The 17,760-nt window shown below is 40.8% G+C and overlaps 1 protein-coding gene across 1 annotated transcript; it reads right to left on the bottom strand.

The window, feature by feature from the left end:
- Positions 1-2,297: 2,297 nt before the first annotated feature.
- Positions 2,298-17,185, bottom strand: PRP39 (Tetratricopeptide repeat (TPR)-like superfamily protein). The gene is made up of 13 exons (XM_087390061.1): positions 16,658-17,185; positions 14,751-14,848; positions 13,318-13,547; positions 12,407-12,574; positions 11,829-12,273; positions 11,593-11,736; positions 9,058-9,210; positions 8,803-8,919; positions 7,967-8,047; positions 6,524-6,673; positions 5,889-6,233; positions 5,668-5,784; positions 2,298-2,877 (listed from the first exon to the last, which is right to left on the bottom strand). The coding sequence occupies exons 1-13, from the start codon at positions 16,908-16,910 to the stop codon at positions 2,782-2,784; spliced, it is 2,397 nt and encodes a 798-aa protein (XP_087246187.1). The 5' UTR covers positions 16,911-17,185; the 3' UTR covers positions 2,298-2,781.
- Between the last annotated feature and the right edge of the window lie 575 nt (positions 17,186-17,760).

Below are 17,760 nucleotides of genomic sequence, written 5' to 3'. Positions count from 1 at the left end.
GTTGGTAGATCTCCAACCTAAACTTATTTTAGTAAAGCACATTATCACAACATAATGAGTGAAACTGACGTCCATACTCAATGACCATAGCAATGAAAAAGTTTGCATTATAGAGAATTGAAGCTAACCATGAATTTAAAAGTCTCAATTAAACAATCCTACTTGAGTACTCCTAATAATGCAAAAGTGCATACAATAATTAATGAGCAAAAGTAGAAAGGATTGCATAATAAAGAGGGATGTTAAAACCAACATGAAAAGGTTTGACATGCGTATGCACATTGTTGAGAGAAGGCTCAAGAGAGCCACCCCTTGCTTCTTTCAGGAGTAGACAACAATAGGACGCACAAGCGTATACAACTTGCAAAGGAGCTAAGGGGAGAGAACAATGGGACACAAAGGCATATGCAAATTTCGAAGAGAAGGATAAGGAGAGCCATCTCTTTCTTATTTCAAGAGTCAATGACAATACGGTGGACAACATTCAACTATGCCTGAGGAGAAATTTGAGGCATTTAGGGGGGTTGTGAGTGCACAAATACACAACATAGATGATATCAAGATTCCTTAGGGAAAAAGAGCACTCGCAAGAATGTCACTTTTAACTTCGTAAGGTACAAGATGAGCCCACCCCTTAAAGATGTTAGTTTCATACTGACCAATCAATGCTTTCAAAGCAAACCATTGTGAATTCAACGCATTTAATGAAAACACTTGCTTCAAGCCGTCTTGGAGTTGAACTTTAGTCACCTAGTGGTTGTAAACAAGATAGCTTAGGTGTATGCGTCATGAGTAACTAATAGAAATGCAATCCAGTTTGGTACCCAGTAATTTCTGTTTCAATTCGGAATAGCAGGACAATAGATAAATTTCATTGCTGTGCTAAATTGATATTGGTACAATCTCCATCAGATGAAGCAATACATAAACCAAAACAACCAAATATCAATGAGCTAGGTTACCATCTAAAAGCTCAAATATCCCACAAAAATATACATGCCTGCAACGAGAAATTGAAATTTTTAAATGGATAACTGGAAATCGTAAGAAGCAAGGCCTTCCTAGAAAATCACCCCCCAAACCCCCACCCCCCGCCAAGTCCCCCAAAAAAAAAAAAAAATCGATCTACAAATTTCAGCTCTTTTTTCCAAGGAAGAAAACCCTACAAGGCAATATATTCACAATTCTTTCAACAAAAAAAAATCGATCTACAAATTTCAGCTCTTTTTTCCAAGGAAGAAAACCCTACAAGGCAATATATTCACAATTCTTTCGTAACCTACTATTTATAGAACTAGAACAGACACCAGACTCCACTAGATGTTCCTAATGCTCCATCAGATGTTCCTAGTGGGCCTAGACCAATCTCTTTCCTATTTCAAGAGAGATTACAAACTCATTCCATAAACTTGGTTCACGAGCGTGAGTGCTTAGCGTTCCTAGTGGGCTTGGACCAATCTCTCCTATTCCAGGATGATTAGGAACTCATTCCATACACTTGGTTTGTAAGTGAGAGAGTGTTTTTCAGGGGGCAATATAATCAATTCAATTCACACAATTTACTCTACTATCATAATCTACTGTTAATAGAATTCAACTCAAGCAGAACCAAGCAATCAGCAAACTCCACTAGACGCAACCCCTCTCTTATTCCAGGATGATGACAAACTCATTCCATAGACTAACTCCAGTTCTCAATACTAGGATGAAGACAAACTCATTCCATACACTAACTCCAGTTCTCACTATTCAATGGACCAATTTCTTCCAGAAGGAAGACACTTACACTGCATTGAGCTCAACACTGCTCTCTGTACTGTTTAAAAGATTCATGCATGTGCTTATGCCTCTCCAATACGGATCAGAGACCTGACTATTACAACACAACATCTAATACTTCAAGGAGTGTAAGAGCTTAAAACACAATAAATACTAATGCAAGGCAATAGAAGAAACTTTAAGTTCCCTGACATCAAGAAAACAACAGAGATAGCAAAGCCTACAACCTTTACATATGCCATCATGCCTTGGATCTTTGGTCAAGTCCAAGAAGTGCACAGGGCCTTAACGAAGGGCTGTGGATTTCAGCCGGTGTAAGGTTCTAATAACTTCTAAAGCTCCTGCAATCATTTGGAAAAATTGTTAAGCAAAAAGCGCACAATTTCCAGCACCAGAGGAATGTTTCAGAACATGGCAATTTGCTACTACAAATCGACGTTTTCAAACATAACAAAGTTTGCTTATTGCAAGCTATTAGAGCTACTGGTTATTTTTTGAAATTAAATCAGAGAGTGCAACATTACGACTGAGTACAAACGAGCCTGCTTGAAAACAACCACAACAAGAGCCAGAACAATAACTTGATGAAGATTCGAGTTAGAGACCAGTAACCCCACAGCACAGTGCAGAAAGAAAAATGTTTGAAGTGGGCACTAAAACTATGTTCCTTCACTGAATATCATGGTACAAATGGAAACGATCTTCCTGCAGGCCTTGCAGACTGAAATTAGAATCATCCGTCTCCTAAATGAGCTTAGCTCACAAGCATTCAACAGAAATTTTCCTGCAGTGATACAGCGCTCCCGTCTCATCATAGGTCAACTCTCTGGCATGCCCCTATTACCTATCCCTGTCTCATTATGATAAGCCTCAGTTCCACTACTGAGAAGTCCGTCCATATCTTGACAGGAAAAAAAATCCCTCAGTACAAAACGTAACCTCAACTCAGCCCCAGGTGAGCTTTACATTAAATAACCATCTACAGCTCAAATTTCGTTTCCTTCAATAATAACCAGCATAGTAACCCTGCTGGGCTGGGGCTTGCTGTTGGCTATAAGCAGCTGCAGGTTGAGCATAAGTCTGCTGCTGAGGGAAGGCCTGAAAAAACTCCACAAAATTAATTCAAATATCAGATCTATTTCAGAAAACATGATAATTTCCCATACCACCTTGTTCTCACACCTGGACAGATCCAGGATAAAACAGCAGATTTGTTTTTTTTGCCAGTTAGATGTAGGGAGATATGAAAGTTGATTTTCGCCTTAACACGATTTCATCTATCCACAAGTTTCATTAATAGGTACGATTCTATGTGCAACCACATTAAAGTTTACGACAAGCACGCATGCGCACACACAATGCGATGCTTCATGGAGACACAAAATTTAGAAGGCAAGCGAAACCAGCAATCTAAGTGCACCTTGTCAATAGCAATGATACATAATGCACTTTCCGTCTTTCCTCATCTGGAGTGTAAGTGTAGGGCTAGTTCTACATATAAAGCTATCTTCATGCAAAGCGTATTATTTGGCTTCTCACAGAGATAGTGAGGGAGTTTTGTGGGATGGCAACAGAGAGCTTGATTCTGCTCCACTTCTTTCTACATCTAGCCAGACATGCCCATTTTCTCAGTGCATTAAGCTCAGGGCCATTTTCAAATTTTGGATCAAGAATGAGAGTTTATTCTTTCGACTTGTCCTGCACCAAACTTGAGAGGAAAACATCTTAAAACAGAGCTACTAGCAATGTCATTAGATCTTCAAGTTTAGGCCTCTGGACTATGCATCATTAACGATGCACAAACGACAACATAGTACAGATGCATCCAGCAGTTACCAATATTAGCAGTAAAAGAGCAGAGAGAAGAAAGTCTGAATTTAGCCTCAGAGTTCAAAAAGGCACCAAGCAAAAAGAAAAAGGTTATGCGATTAGTCTACCTTATTAGCATTCGGGATCTAAAGTTCTGTCATACAGTAACACAACGCAATAAAAGGAGGATTAGAATGGAATATATCTTTCCGTCTTTCCTCGTCTCTGAGTGTAAGTGTAGGGCTGTGCTCATGGCACCACAACTCTCAACACACTCCTCCCCCTCCACCACAACCCCCCTTCCCTCCACGCCTCCCATTTCCACCACCTCTTTTCTTCCCTCCCCCCACCCCCCTCCATCTCCACCACCCCCTCCCCCCCTCCATCTCCACCAACCCCTTCCACCACCACCACCACCCCCTCCCCCTCCCCCCCCTCCATCTCCACCACCACCCCCTCCACCACTCCCTCACCCCCTTCACCACCCCCTTCCCACCCCCCCCAATCCCTCAAGGCTTCTTGGCATTGTTGCTACGAAGTAAAAAACTCCTCTCTCTCTCATGTATAAGCCATCCTTCCCCACCAAGTTTTGTAAAACCCGCGTGGGTCTTGGTGGTTGAGGCTCTGGTTCATGTCGTGGTGTGTGTGTGTTCGATCCCTGCGGATCGCTTCGGATAAGTCTGTTAAGGCTTCTTGGCATTGTTGCTACGAAGTAAAAAACTCCTCTCTCTCTCTCTCTCTCTCTCTCTCTCTTTTCCCCCTCTCTTTTCCCCCCCCCCCCCTCTCTCTCTCTCTCTCTCTCTCTCTCTCTCTCTCCCCCCCCCCATCCCTCTCTCTCTCTCTCTCTCTCTCTCTCTCTTTTCCCCCCCTCTCTCTCTCTCTCTCTACCTCTCTCTCTCCCCCCTCTCTCTCTTCCCCCCTTCTCTCTCTCTCTCTTTACCTCTCTCTCTCTCTCTCTCTCTCTCTCTCTCTCTTCGTCCCCCTCTCTCTCTCTCTCTCTCTCTCTCTCTCTCTCTCTCTCTCTCTCTACCCCCCCCTCGTTGGCTGCTCCCTACACAAAACTAACCTACTAAGCAAGGGCCTTAAGGCCCTTGCTACTAAGGCACGACACCCGCAGCAGTGCCCATCAAAACGGCCGCGCCCGCGCGTAATCAATGCACATTCTCAAAAAGCCACCATTCTTGGCTGATAATAATACAAGGGATAAAAATGGAGAAGAACTAGGTCTTATCAACCCATCTTCCAACAATTCTTGTCTTGGAATATTCAAGATTGAGCTGGATGGAGCTCTGATAACTAGAGTAGAGGCTACTTAACCCCTAAAACCATCCATCACTTAAGATCACTCACATAGATAGTGAGGGAGTCTTGTGGGATGGCAACAGAGAGCTTGATTCTGTTCCACTTCTTTCTACATCTAGCCAATTTTCTCAGTGCATCAATCTCAGGGCCATTTTGAAATTTTGGAGCAAGAATGAGAGTTTATTCTTTCGACTTGTCCTGCACCAAACTTGAGAGGAAAACATCTTACAACAGAGCTAGTAGCAATGTCATTAGATCTTCAAGCTTAGGCCTCTAGACTATGCATCATTAACGATGCACAAACGACAACATAGTACAGATGCATCGAGCAGTTACCAATATTACCAATAAAAGAGCAGAGAGAAGAAAGTCTGAATTTACCCTCAGAGTTCAAAAAAGCACCAAGCAAAAAGAAACAGGTTATGCAATTAGTCTACCTTATTAGCATTCGAGATCAAAAGTTCTGTCATACAGTAACACAATGCAATAAAAGGAGGATTAGAATAGAATATATTCATCTGCCCATCTGTGAGAGCCCACATATGCATGCAACCACGCACGCGCACACGTCACTATGACTTGAAAACATGTGGGCAACAGATGAGGCCATTGGGTCTCCAGACTACTTGAGATGTGTCTAGCATTGTTGTCAGTTAACCCCAATGGTCCTCATCCAGTGTGACCACAAGCATTCCAAGTCCCAACACTATTTAAATACATGAATATATACCACTATCCACCCTTCTCTTCATCCTGGTCTTGAAAAGTATAACTTACCTGTGGAGCATAGTTCTGTGCATAGCCTCCATATGCCGCTGGCTGTTGTTGAGGAGGGGGCACCTGCTGTTGTGGAGGCCCATATGCAGCATAGTTCCCATATGCATTGTAACCAGCCTGCAAGAAACAAATGACTATACTTTAATACTACTTCAGTACTCAGCCAGGGCGAGTGAAATCCAATCTAAAAAAGCTCCATCTGGAAATGCTCTGATAACTACCTGCTGAGTGTTATATCCAGGATTCCATTGCTGTTGTTGCATTTGAGGGGCCTGTTGTGCTGGAGGCTGCTGCCAGCCCTGTGGCTGCTGTGCATAGCCTTGTTGCCCATAACCTGCACCCCACTGAGTTTGTCCATTGGCATATACAGGAGGTCCAGCTTGAGCTGGAGACACGGTTGTGACTGATGAACCATAGGCCTTCAGCACTTTCGCTCTGTCTGAAACATTGCCATCAGGGGAAGGCCGTTTCTTTGACTCACTGGAACTTTTCCGGAAAGGAAACAGCTGCCTGTGACGGGCTTCAGCCTTTTTGACAGCTTGAATGCCTCCAAAGAGATCTACAAACTGTTAATCGACCAAACCAGAGGTTGGATCAGTACTTAGAAACATGTCCAAATCTGGATGGACTATATCTAGTTGACTGGACCTGATGGTAAGGCACGAGCCTTCCATAAGTACACATGGCATCAAAACTCGTTTGGATACTGAATAGTCCAGTGGACATGAAATAGCATTTTAGTGTGCATATCAACATACATGCACATAAACGAGAGTTACACACTCATGTGCAAACACCACTCATGTACACCTCATCAAAGCTCTTCGAGCAACAAACATGTTGGCAAGTATTTTACCTCCAGAAAAATACTTGAAATTTCCTCTCTGTCAGCTGCACTCAAACTTGCAACATCAGGTCTGGGAGGAGCTGTTGCTTGTTCAACAAGTGAATCCAAATAATCTATTTCTTTTACTCCCGGTCGGAAAGACTCAAAATGAATTACTGCCTGGACAATCAGAGACAAATGCCAACATTTATGTCAATTCAAGGGCACCATTAGTGTTGTCAAGACATACCAGGCAAAATTATATATTCGAAACTCAAAAAACGAAATAAGACATGTTCCCTTAATACCTGTCCATAGTTTTCTCTTTGAAAAGGTTCCACACCAATACCAAATCAAGGAGAAAATCAAGAAAATAGTTATAAAATCCCTTACACTTAAGTATCCACCTGATGCTTGTTAGCTTCAATGAACCAAGCCATTCTCCTTACCCACAATTGTGGTTCTCTCGTCCCTTTATTCAGTCTCTCTATTGAATAAAGAGACAAGCTAAGGAAATTTTATTATAAAGGTGAAATTCTAGGGATCAAAAGATACATAGGATCGCACAAAGACCTTAAGATGAACTCTAATATATATGTATTCATATACACCTTCGCACAATAGAATACATCCAATAATTTACTGCTTTCATAGAACTCTGATATATATGCATATATATACACCTTCGCAGGCTAGAATACATCCAATATGTTTACCGCTTTCATTTTTTTTGTAACATGAGACACATGACCTACATTTGTTCACCATCTACACTCAAGTATCTGGCTAATTAAGAACAAGTAATTTGACTGCCTACAAATTTATTGAAGAGGATCATTTTTCTATTTTAAAAAAAGGAAAAACATGCCCAAGCCCATAATGCTCAAACAAGCCACATTTGAATTCATAATATATGTCCGATGACCCCAATGTCATTTTCATTCATACATAACACGTCACTTAGGCTTTTCATACTCCCTTCTCTGCTAACAGCCACAAACTCACAAGAAATCCAACATATAAATTATGTTATAACTACTCATTGACAGAAACATAACATTGGACATCTGTCTTTAGTAGTGTTGAAGACTCAAGCTCTTCATTGGAAGAGCCAATAGTTATTTTAACTGATACCACAAGTGGCCTTGCAATTGAGCTTCCTTCAGATAGGGATGAAATAATGGTTTAAAGAAGGAAAATCCATTGTAAACCAGGCCCACAATTACCAATAGAAGTTAATAATAGTGCTACAAACCTATACACCATGCAAATGTTGGCAACCTCCAAAATTAGAGCCGTCGTCATACCTAAACAAAGTCAAAGCGTTCGAAAGAAAAGAACAGGGCTCTCCATAGAATCTATACAAGCAAACAATCTAGTTGGTCCTCTCATGCAACCAATACACACATCCCTCCCATCCTCAATGCACTCAACATGCATACAAACACTACAACTTTATGAGAGCATCCTTACCTCCCACAATGTCTTAGAGAGGGGCAAAAATGTAAGTGCTGATGAGTAGACTTCTCTAGCTTTCTCTATCTTCATCGCCACCTACACAAGTCAAACCAAAGAACAGTGAGCCCTTTTGGTAAATAAAACACCCGAATACTAGTACTATATTCACGAATTTTGAAGGAAATATCAATTTCAACATACCATTTTAAAAAACCCTAGGTCTTAAGAGCACATACGTCAATTTGAGAAAACATGCCAATACAAACAACTAATTCAACGGCAGAATAAAATAAATAAAATTTACAAAAGCTCCCAAAGTTGGCGTGAAAAAGGAGATAAAAGCAGGAAAAGAAATAAGAAAGGGAGAGAAAGAGAGAGAGAATATCAAATTTGGTTGAATATCAAAAACAAAAGAAGAGCAAAAAATAAACCAACGCACATATAAGGAGACACATGAAAGACTGACACGAACAAGGAAATTATTACATTATTTCAAAAATAGTAATAAATAATAAAATAAGGGGTGTTGGGAAAAAAACCAAACTAAAGAGGTTTAAGAGCCAATGACCTCCAAAATAGAATCAACCGAAGCTAAAAAGAAAATGGTCTTTGAAGCTCCCCACTTTGGATTTTAATTCTACATGCAAGGATCCTAAACATATCCAAAGCCAAAAAATTCCAAAGCTATAACAACTACAACCTAGGCAAAAGGAATACTGCTCTTGTATTCAGTAACCACAGGTACTAATTAGCGAATTGCCTTTTACAGTTCCCCGTTTGAATATTTTTGATTTAGCACTTCATTTCAAATCTTTTCCTAAAAATGTTAGAAATATGGACACAGGGCAGACCTGATCAAGAAACCGGGCATACTGGATAAATAATAAAGGAAGAGATCGGGACTCCTCTTTTGACTTCTCATACTCGATGGCAGATTCAAAAATGGCACAAGCTCCCTCTACATTATCCTGCAGGTAACTTCAGAATTTTAGTACTCTACAGTCACTGCCAGTTATACTCTCAGAATATTAGTACTCTACACTCACTGCCAATTACTCTCACCAAATTACTTGCGTTCTAGGACAAGGCATATGATAAAATAATACCTGGCGTTGCTCAAAATTGGCTGCCTTCACAACAGCTTCCAACAGGCCAGGTGCCAAGTTTGATAACAAAAGGTCATACTCAAATCGTGCACCCGCAATATCATCATGTTGCTCCTTGAACCTTGCTCCAAACAAATGGATTTCTGGACGTCTCTGCATCAAAGAAAAAGATGCAAAACATAGACATATAGACGACATTAAGCTTTCCAATACAAACAAAGGCATCTATGCCCAGTTACAACTGCATACAAGTTAAATTAGGCCTAGCCTTAATTAAAGGCTTCAAACTATGAGCTTCAATATGCACAAGAGGGAAAGAAGAGGCAAGTACAATGTGTGTATCGCAAAACCATTTCCAATGATAGGGGGGAGAGAAAGGGAGGCATGCAAAAAAGAATGTATGTTGCAAGGCCAACACAATGGCCACCACATCTATGGACCCCTCCTTCCACCATCATCTCCAACTAGCATCGCCCCATTCACCCCAAGGATTCTTCCCTTTGCATCTCCTAACCTTGATCCCTCCTCCCCTCCCTCCTTTGAGCCTAGTCTTCAAACAATAAGCCCTAGACTACCTCCATAGGCCTTAAAGGTGCAACAAGCTAAGATGCCCCAAGCTGTGATGTGGGTATGGCCTTGCTTATGTTTCTCTATACCTCTCTAAATATTTTAGCCAAGCCCATTTTTCCCTCCATAGGCATTTATGTCCTTCAAAAGGAGAGGTATGAAATGGCATTTTCCCCTTTATAGGCATTTATGTCCTGCAAAATGAGAGGTATGAAATGGTTTTCAAAGACCATAAATACTTTGCCATGCATCATCGTCCACATAACTGCCCTTACGATTACTAAAACAACGAGGTAGCTAACCAAGAACCACTTCTAGTTCATATGAAACATGTGCAATTAAGTCTACATTCCAACGAGTTCCTCACCAAAAACCACACTATCCTTTCTACCATGTTTCTTCTCAAGTTAGCTATTATGAAAAATCCATTAGCATTGTTGATAACTCCAAAAGTACATTTCTACCAATGATTGCATAATTAAAGGCATTTTCTCCTAATGTTCACATATTTCCAAGCAATTCAGAACTCCTCTAACCAAATGAAAAGGAGCACTCATAATCATTAGGTGACTTCAATATAATACTTAAATCTACCTTATCAAGACTAGGAGAACTGAATATAGTGATCATCAGCTCTTTTCTTAAAATGGGAGCGCTTAAAGGCACAAATTTGAGACTCAGAAACTTCTCTAGCAGTTGAAATTGAAAGCAACATTGATTTCTTAAATTAAGATCTTGACAAGAGAAGTTTTCTTTAGTATATAGAAGCTTAAAAAGAACCTTAATATTATTAATGTCGACAATCATTCAAGCGTTATTCAATTGAAATAATTTCTTGGTTTGATATCATTTCACAGAAGATTTATCAAGCACTATGCTAAACAAGCAACTGCACTCAATGATATTTTCATAAATATAGATCACGGCCAAAAATTTGATACTAATGCATAATAGATACATGGAGCTATGGCATGTAGCTATGAGTATGAAGCAAAACGAGAAATACATAAACATTCCCAACCTCATCATTTCCTTTGAACTCATATTATGACATGGAGCTGACTTGTGATCTATCCTAAATAGAACATTTATAGAAGTGCTACTAAGGTCTCATAAATTAAGCAAATTTCAAACATGTACACAGGACAAAATATTTTACAAGACATAAGGAACGAAGCAATTTTTGGTAAAATAGAAAAAACCCTTGCCTATAGACATTTTTAAGCCTATTTTCGAGCATTTACTGCTCCTCCATCCCCCGTACCTAGACACACCTCATTCCATCCCCATTAAGGCTTCCAAGCCCCTTCTTGCCTTGGCTTCTGCCCTATTAGATTGTTGGGGGTCTATTAGCAGCAGGCTGGCTGTTTTGAACAGCCAACCTGTTCAGCTCCTACACTTCTCCATTTTGGCCCATTCCTCACCCGCCCCTCCCTCATCCTTATGCCTTCCTCCACACGCACGCTTGCATCAAAAATCTTCTCTCCATCTTACAAGTTGAAACTTGAATCTTCATTTACTCACACCTAGGTATTTAGTTTATACAAAATAAATTAGAAATAAATTTTACCTTTTGAGTTATGAGTTTTCATAATTGAACGAGAGAGAGAGAGAGTGTGTGTGTGTGTGTGTGTGTACTCATGTGTGGTATTGCATAAATATAAATATATATGTATATGCATGCATCTCTCTCTCTCTCTCTCTCTCTCTCTCTCTCTCTCTCTCTCTCTCACATCTATCTATCTATCTATCTATCTATCCAAATATCTATATCTATATCTACATCTCTACACACACACACGTACGTGTGTGTGTGTGTGTGTGTGAGATCTATGCAACGTATTATCTATTTTAAATATATATTTTTCACAAAGCATTTCTGGTGACACTATGCATGTACATGAGATTCTGACTTTTCCTAGTTAAAACACATTATGTTCTAACACATAAAGGAAGGCATTTCTATACCTTCACAAAGATCTGAGATGCTCGAGTCAATGCATCAACTGCTGCTTCAAGGCTCCTTTCATAATCCATCCGTTGCACATATCTAATCCAGTATTCTGGATAATTGGCACAAGCAATTAAACATCTCTCGTACAATTTCACAGTCTGCATAGTATAGAACATCTCCATCAGACTTTAAACACTGGAAAAGTTAATACAACGATCGATACAAATGCAGAAATATAAATCAAACCCACCTTGGTGTAATCCCCTTCCTTTTCAATAAAATCAAGGTAGCGGTGCCAGTTTGCAAGCTGCAGATCATCAAGAGGTTTAACATGGAAGTATGGCCTTCGGATTGCGGACTCAAAATCATGAATCCTGGCATCCTGCTCCTTTGCTGCCTTATACAATGCATCTCTTACAGCAACAAATTTGGCAAATTCTGCTTCTTCTGACCATTCAACTACTTGTTCAGGTTTTATAGCACCATCAGCCTCAGCAGCAGATGCAATCATAGGTTCACCTGCAGTTCCTTCTTCTGGTTCACCACCCTCAGTTGGCACAGCTTCTGGTTCAGCAATGTTGACCGCTGCAGTAGTGGCAGCCACTGCAGCCGAAGCAGCAGCAGCTGCTGTTGCAGCACTTTCCTCAGGGCTCTGAAGCTCTTGCAACGCATGTGTCGCAACCAAGTTCTTAAAACTAAGAACAAGGCAAAACATACCACATCATATACAATTTTACATACAGAGCTACAATAAAAGGCCTGACATTTTCTACTCAATAATACGCGGTGCACACGTCTGGAAATTGCCATGTGAACAGAATCTCTTACCTGGTGTAGTAACGGTCCAGTTGCTGAATGGGGAGCTGTAAAATCCTGGTGATGATTTGGCTGACACCACTGATGTTATTTTGGGAGTTCTCAAACTCCAAATACTTATCCCACAAAAGATGAGACAAATAATCACTCCCTACATACGAAAGACCTCGCTCAAACAACCTGTCCCAAACCAAAAAAAATGTAGTAGCATTCTGGTTAGATCCACCTCAAAGGTAAGCTCACTTAGATGGCTTACAAGGATTAGTTTCCACCCACCAAGGCTTCGATTAGAAGGAAAAATTTCACTGGAACATCACTTTGAGACTGCCAAACATGGGCACAAATGCGCTGCATTTACCTTCCTGCACAAACATACTATGTCCGCAACATGGAATGGCGCTAGCACAGGCCCTCTGTGCCCTCATTGGACTCGATCTTCCACAGCAGCATTTGGGAGTATAGTTCAGATGTGTACCCATAATAACCCTCAATGGAGTCAAGAAGAAAAGAATAACATGGGAGAAGGATCCATCCTAACCCTACATTACTTCACCCGTGTGCTGATGATAGCATGAATGCACCAAATCGACAAAACTCCCAAAAAGCACATAAAACAACGCAAGACGCGTTTTAAAAACAATAAGAGATGTTTCTGTCAGATTGGTAAAGGTTACAATCAGTTATTCTACAGCAACCAAATTTGGTCAAACCGTTCCGCCAGGTTGCCAAAAATAGGTAGAACCAACAGCTGCAGCAATACCAACCACGGGTCAGAAGAAAGGACAGTAATATCCCGGAACTCTAAGGATTTCTCATGTCATTTCCATAAAGGGAGCCACATGAATGTGTTTGCCTGCCAAAAAACATTAACACCACATGCCATTATTTAAGAATACTATCGATAAGGGCTAGTTTCAATGTACCTGCGTATCTCATCTGGGTCCTCGCCTTTGCTCATCAGGTATGAACAATAGTGCATCCAAATATCCACAGAATATGTCACAGCCTGGACTGCACACTCGTACACTGAGGAGATGTGTTCCGGGCTCCCCAACCTGGCTTCGTGATCTGCATACTTCTTCCAATACCCGTAGCAAAGAGGGAACTCTGCCAAGAATGTATCATAGACTCTGCGAATCCTTTCAATATTCTCCTGCAAAGATAAACACAGTTCTATCATCACACCCGTAATCAATCAAACCCAACCCAAAGAAAAAAGAAAAAGAAACAGACAGGGAGGAGACAGTCTGCATTTAAGCTAAGAGCTAGTACATATAAACAGAAGCAATAAGAAATCACCAGCCCAGTCAAGAAATCACCAGCCCAGTCAAGACTACAAATCTCACTTCAGGTCAGTCTCCTACATACAAATCTTCTCTAAGTAAAAGAACAGGCTGCAAGGCGATTTTTTTTTGGAAGGCAATTCATCCTCTTGGTTATCTCAAATCTCACCGTTGAGCCAAAACCATCATCGAATCACAATGGCTTGCCTTTTAGCTCAAACGGTGACTCTTCCTTCTTCTTCCCCACACTTACAACCACTTTCAAGGCACAGCGTCAACCAAGTATATTGCTGCAATATCGCGACAATCTTGGGTTAATCCGACACAGAGCGGCTTAAATTCCTCATTTTTCTCGAGTACCAAGCCCTCAAAATTTCATTTGCTCATTGCTAGGACGTTTACAGCTAGTCTCGTGCAAACTTTAAAAAAATAAAAGTTATTCTCCAAATCACCCTTTCCCACACAAGTGAGATGTTACAAGATAAGCAACATGTGACAAACTCATCCTGAAGTATCCAAAAAAATATCCATGGAACCTCTGAAGTGAAGGTAGGAAACACAATGCATATCTATGCCCCCATGAGGGGACATATAAAGAGCCTTATGACAATATATGATGGCTACCCCAAAAAGAGGCAAACTATTCAAGGGTAGAGAAACTCCTCAAATGCACCTAATTTCCATTTCGCAATGTCCGCAGCACCACCAATTATACATAGCAAGGACACTCTCCAGAAGATAGGAAGGTGCAAATTCTCAAACCCAAGTCGTTTAAGTAGCTCTTCAAAATCTTGGGTAAATTCTAACAAAAAGAAGCAAGCCTTCTTCCATACTTAGAAGATGAGAATGGTATAATGTGCAAAACCACTCTTAACAATTGCCGACAGTCTCTATAACTAACCATAATTGATATACAATACAATAAAAGCAATGGATGCAAAATATATAGACAAACGTAGCCATGAATAGATATCGAACACAAAGAATCATATCAACTATCAAATCAAGTGAAATTGACTACCACATTCAATCACAAAAGCAATAATTCAATAGGCATAGCGGTCTCAACGCACATGTTTATCAGTCTCTTGAATGAGCATGGTCCAAGCCGTAAAGTCTGCAGAGTTAGCCTTCACCACACTCCATAGTCGATCTTCTTCTGTTAAAAGGACTGTACCACCACCACCAACTCCACAAGAATTGTTAGGAGGTCTCTTGGATCAAAAAGCAACAAGCTACAAAAGCTTCACAAATAAAAAATGCACATGTTTCATAAATATTCTAAGAAGATGCAAACAAGTAGTATTCATAGTCAATTAACTAAGAAAAATAGGCGCATTATCAATAAACATGCATAGCTCAATTTCAAACTTACCAATTGTTCATCCTATGAAAGCAAAGCAACTAGCACACCAAAATATTATTAACCATGACCTCTATTGAGCACAAAAATCACTAGCTACAACCTACTATGAGACTCGCATCCCCCATTAAAATCACGAGTACTATGACACTCAAATCCCCATTTTGGTCCCAACACGTTACAGCTTGTGTAGAGCATTGTATCAACATAAGCTCTTGCACATGCACATGAACATTGCATACCCATCCACCACCCATGAAAAATGAGCTAGCATTTATAATGCTAGCTTCCCATAAGACTAGCACAACGCGAATGGTGGTTTTTGAAGGCTAGCAATTGAAAAAGGTTGGACAATCATCCAAGCTATGAGTTCCTAGTCGAAAAAAACAATTAACAACAATATAAAGATCCACAACTTGGTTGAAAATTTACAAAAGAACAAGTTCATATTCAACCAAACCATATATTTATGTAGATCCAAAAAGCGTGTCCTAAAAGCAAGCGAGGCAAATTACCAACACATCCACAACTCGGACAAAAACTCTAAAAAGGTCAAGTTTACATGTCAGCCAGGCCATACATTTATGTAAGCCCTGAGAGCAAACAAGGTAGTTCAAGTGTTAGCCTAGGTTGATATTAATTTCACTGCTAGACCCAAGCACCTGTCACAAACACCGCTGACCATATGGCTACAAATCAACGTAGACATATGCCTTCTCGCAAGAAAACACGATTTTCGCAACTCCAAAAGTGACAACTTGATTGAAATCTGAAAATTCCGCAAAGTTCACATTCAACCAAACCATAAATCTATGTAGATCCAAAAAGTATGTCCTAAAAGCAGCGAGGCAATTTACCAACACATCCACAACTCGGACAAAAACTCTAAAAAGGTCAAGTTCGCATATCAGCCAAGCCGTATACTCCCAAATACCCTAAGAGCAAACGAGGTAGTTCACTAGGTTGAGATTTATTTCATTGCAAGACCCAAGCACCTGTCACAAACAACAGACCACAGGGCTACAAATCAACGTAGATTTATGCCCTCTCGCAAGAAAACACAATTTTCACAACTCCAAATGTGCCAGAACCTTAAGGAAAAGAAAACTTATAAAAGAGTGCTCCATTCTTTGTCATCTTCAAGCGATGGAATCTTGTCAAGATTCAGTGACGCTTGGGTGGTGAATGTATAACTAAAATCATGGAAATGGTATTCAACTATATTTTAGGATGATCAGGCAAAAGGCAAAACGTCTTAGGATACGACAATCCCCGTACACACATTTCTAATACTGTAAAAGTAGCGTATCTACTGAAATAAATAAAGTCCATACATCATCAGCTCGCAATTCTCTACAGGTTAGAAATTTCGGAAGAAAATTTGCTCGCGGTTCTTGGCTGCACACAATTGCAATGTGATTCTCAATGCCTAACACGTTAGGAATTGTCCATGAGTTGCAATTCAGCAGTCACAACTGATCCACACGCGAGGGCATACAAAACAAAAGACCTAGCAACTCTTCCCTCAAGATCTGATGCAAAGGCACCAGAGTAAACACCGAAAATTCAAAACTTAGAACGGAGAGTTCAAAAACTTTCAGTAGCCCAGCGACAAACCTGGCAGTTCTTCAGGCTGAGGCTGCACCTCTCCGACACCGTCGACGACAGGCAAAACACCACCGGAGGCGCTACCGTCGACATCGGGCTGCAACTGCGGCGGGGGCTGAGTGTGCTGCTGCGGAGGGGGCTGTTGTTCAGCAAAAGCCCCGACGTCCATGGCAACAGAGGCATCATCGGGGGGAGGTAAGTCGGCAGGGACATCGGGAATGACGAGGGGGGGCTGTTCGCCAACGAATTCCTGGTCTTCCATGGAGGGAAGGAGAGGATCAAAAGCAAAATTTGCAAGGATGTCGCAGTTTTACGAAGCGAAAGAACGACGAGGGAAGGAGGGGGGGAAGGAAGGGAGGGGGCAAAGTTAGGGCAAACGGAGCAGGAAACAAGGCTTTGAGCAGAGGGACTATGAGAGGAAAGAAAAGGCTTTGCAGAAAAGAAGTCAGTAGAATATGATGGTAGGGTTTCAAAGTCATCTGCCTAGGGTTTGTACAAAACCATCTTCATCCAAAGTTGGCCATCTTCTTGGCCTTCCAAGAACACCAACCACTACCAACAATCTTTTGCTCGAATTTTCTCTCACTCAGGAGCAACAATAGTTGTCATCGCTGGCTTTACAACCTGCATGGCTGCGCAATGGTTCTACATATTGACCTGTGAATAATGTCAGAACGATAGGTTGCAACTCACACCTCTTGCCTGAGTTGGCTACGTTGGGCACACATTTGCCTCAGATGGAAGATGGTGCTGCTAGGAGATCGTGGTAACCTTAACTCTTCCCTCCGACATGTTTGGTATCTTGTGCGAGCAGTCACTTTACAGTACATTTGGAGAGTCCATAATTCCCTCATTTTTCGAGGCGTGCCCATTAGTGGCAATTTGGTTAGGGATGTCCAAAGTGAAATTCTAGATCTGTTGAGTTTTTATAGCCACAAATGGAATGACGTAGCTGTGGCATATTGAGCCTTGCAGGCTCTATAATTTTTTTCCCTCTTTTTCTTTTAATAAGGCTTTCTAATTTTTCACGCAAAAAAAAAACAATCTTTTGCTCTAGCTATTTAGAGAGGGTGCCCCAATTGATTTTACTTAGGAAGTTAATTAGATGAGGG

This window comes from Dipteris shenzhenensis, chromosome 18 (assembly GCF_047967505.1).
Source record: "Dipteris shenzhenensis isolate YYH24624 ecotype China chromosome 18, Dip_SZ_1.0, whole genome shotgun sequence".
NCBI lineage: Eukaryota > Viridiplantae > Streptophyta > Polypodiopsida > Gleicheniales > Dipteridaceae > Dipteris > Dipteris shenzhenensis.
The sequence above is the reverse complement of the archived record's forward strand: the minus strand, read 5'-3'. Positions and strand labels throughout refer to the sequence as shown.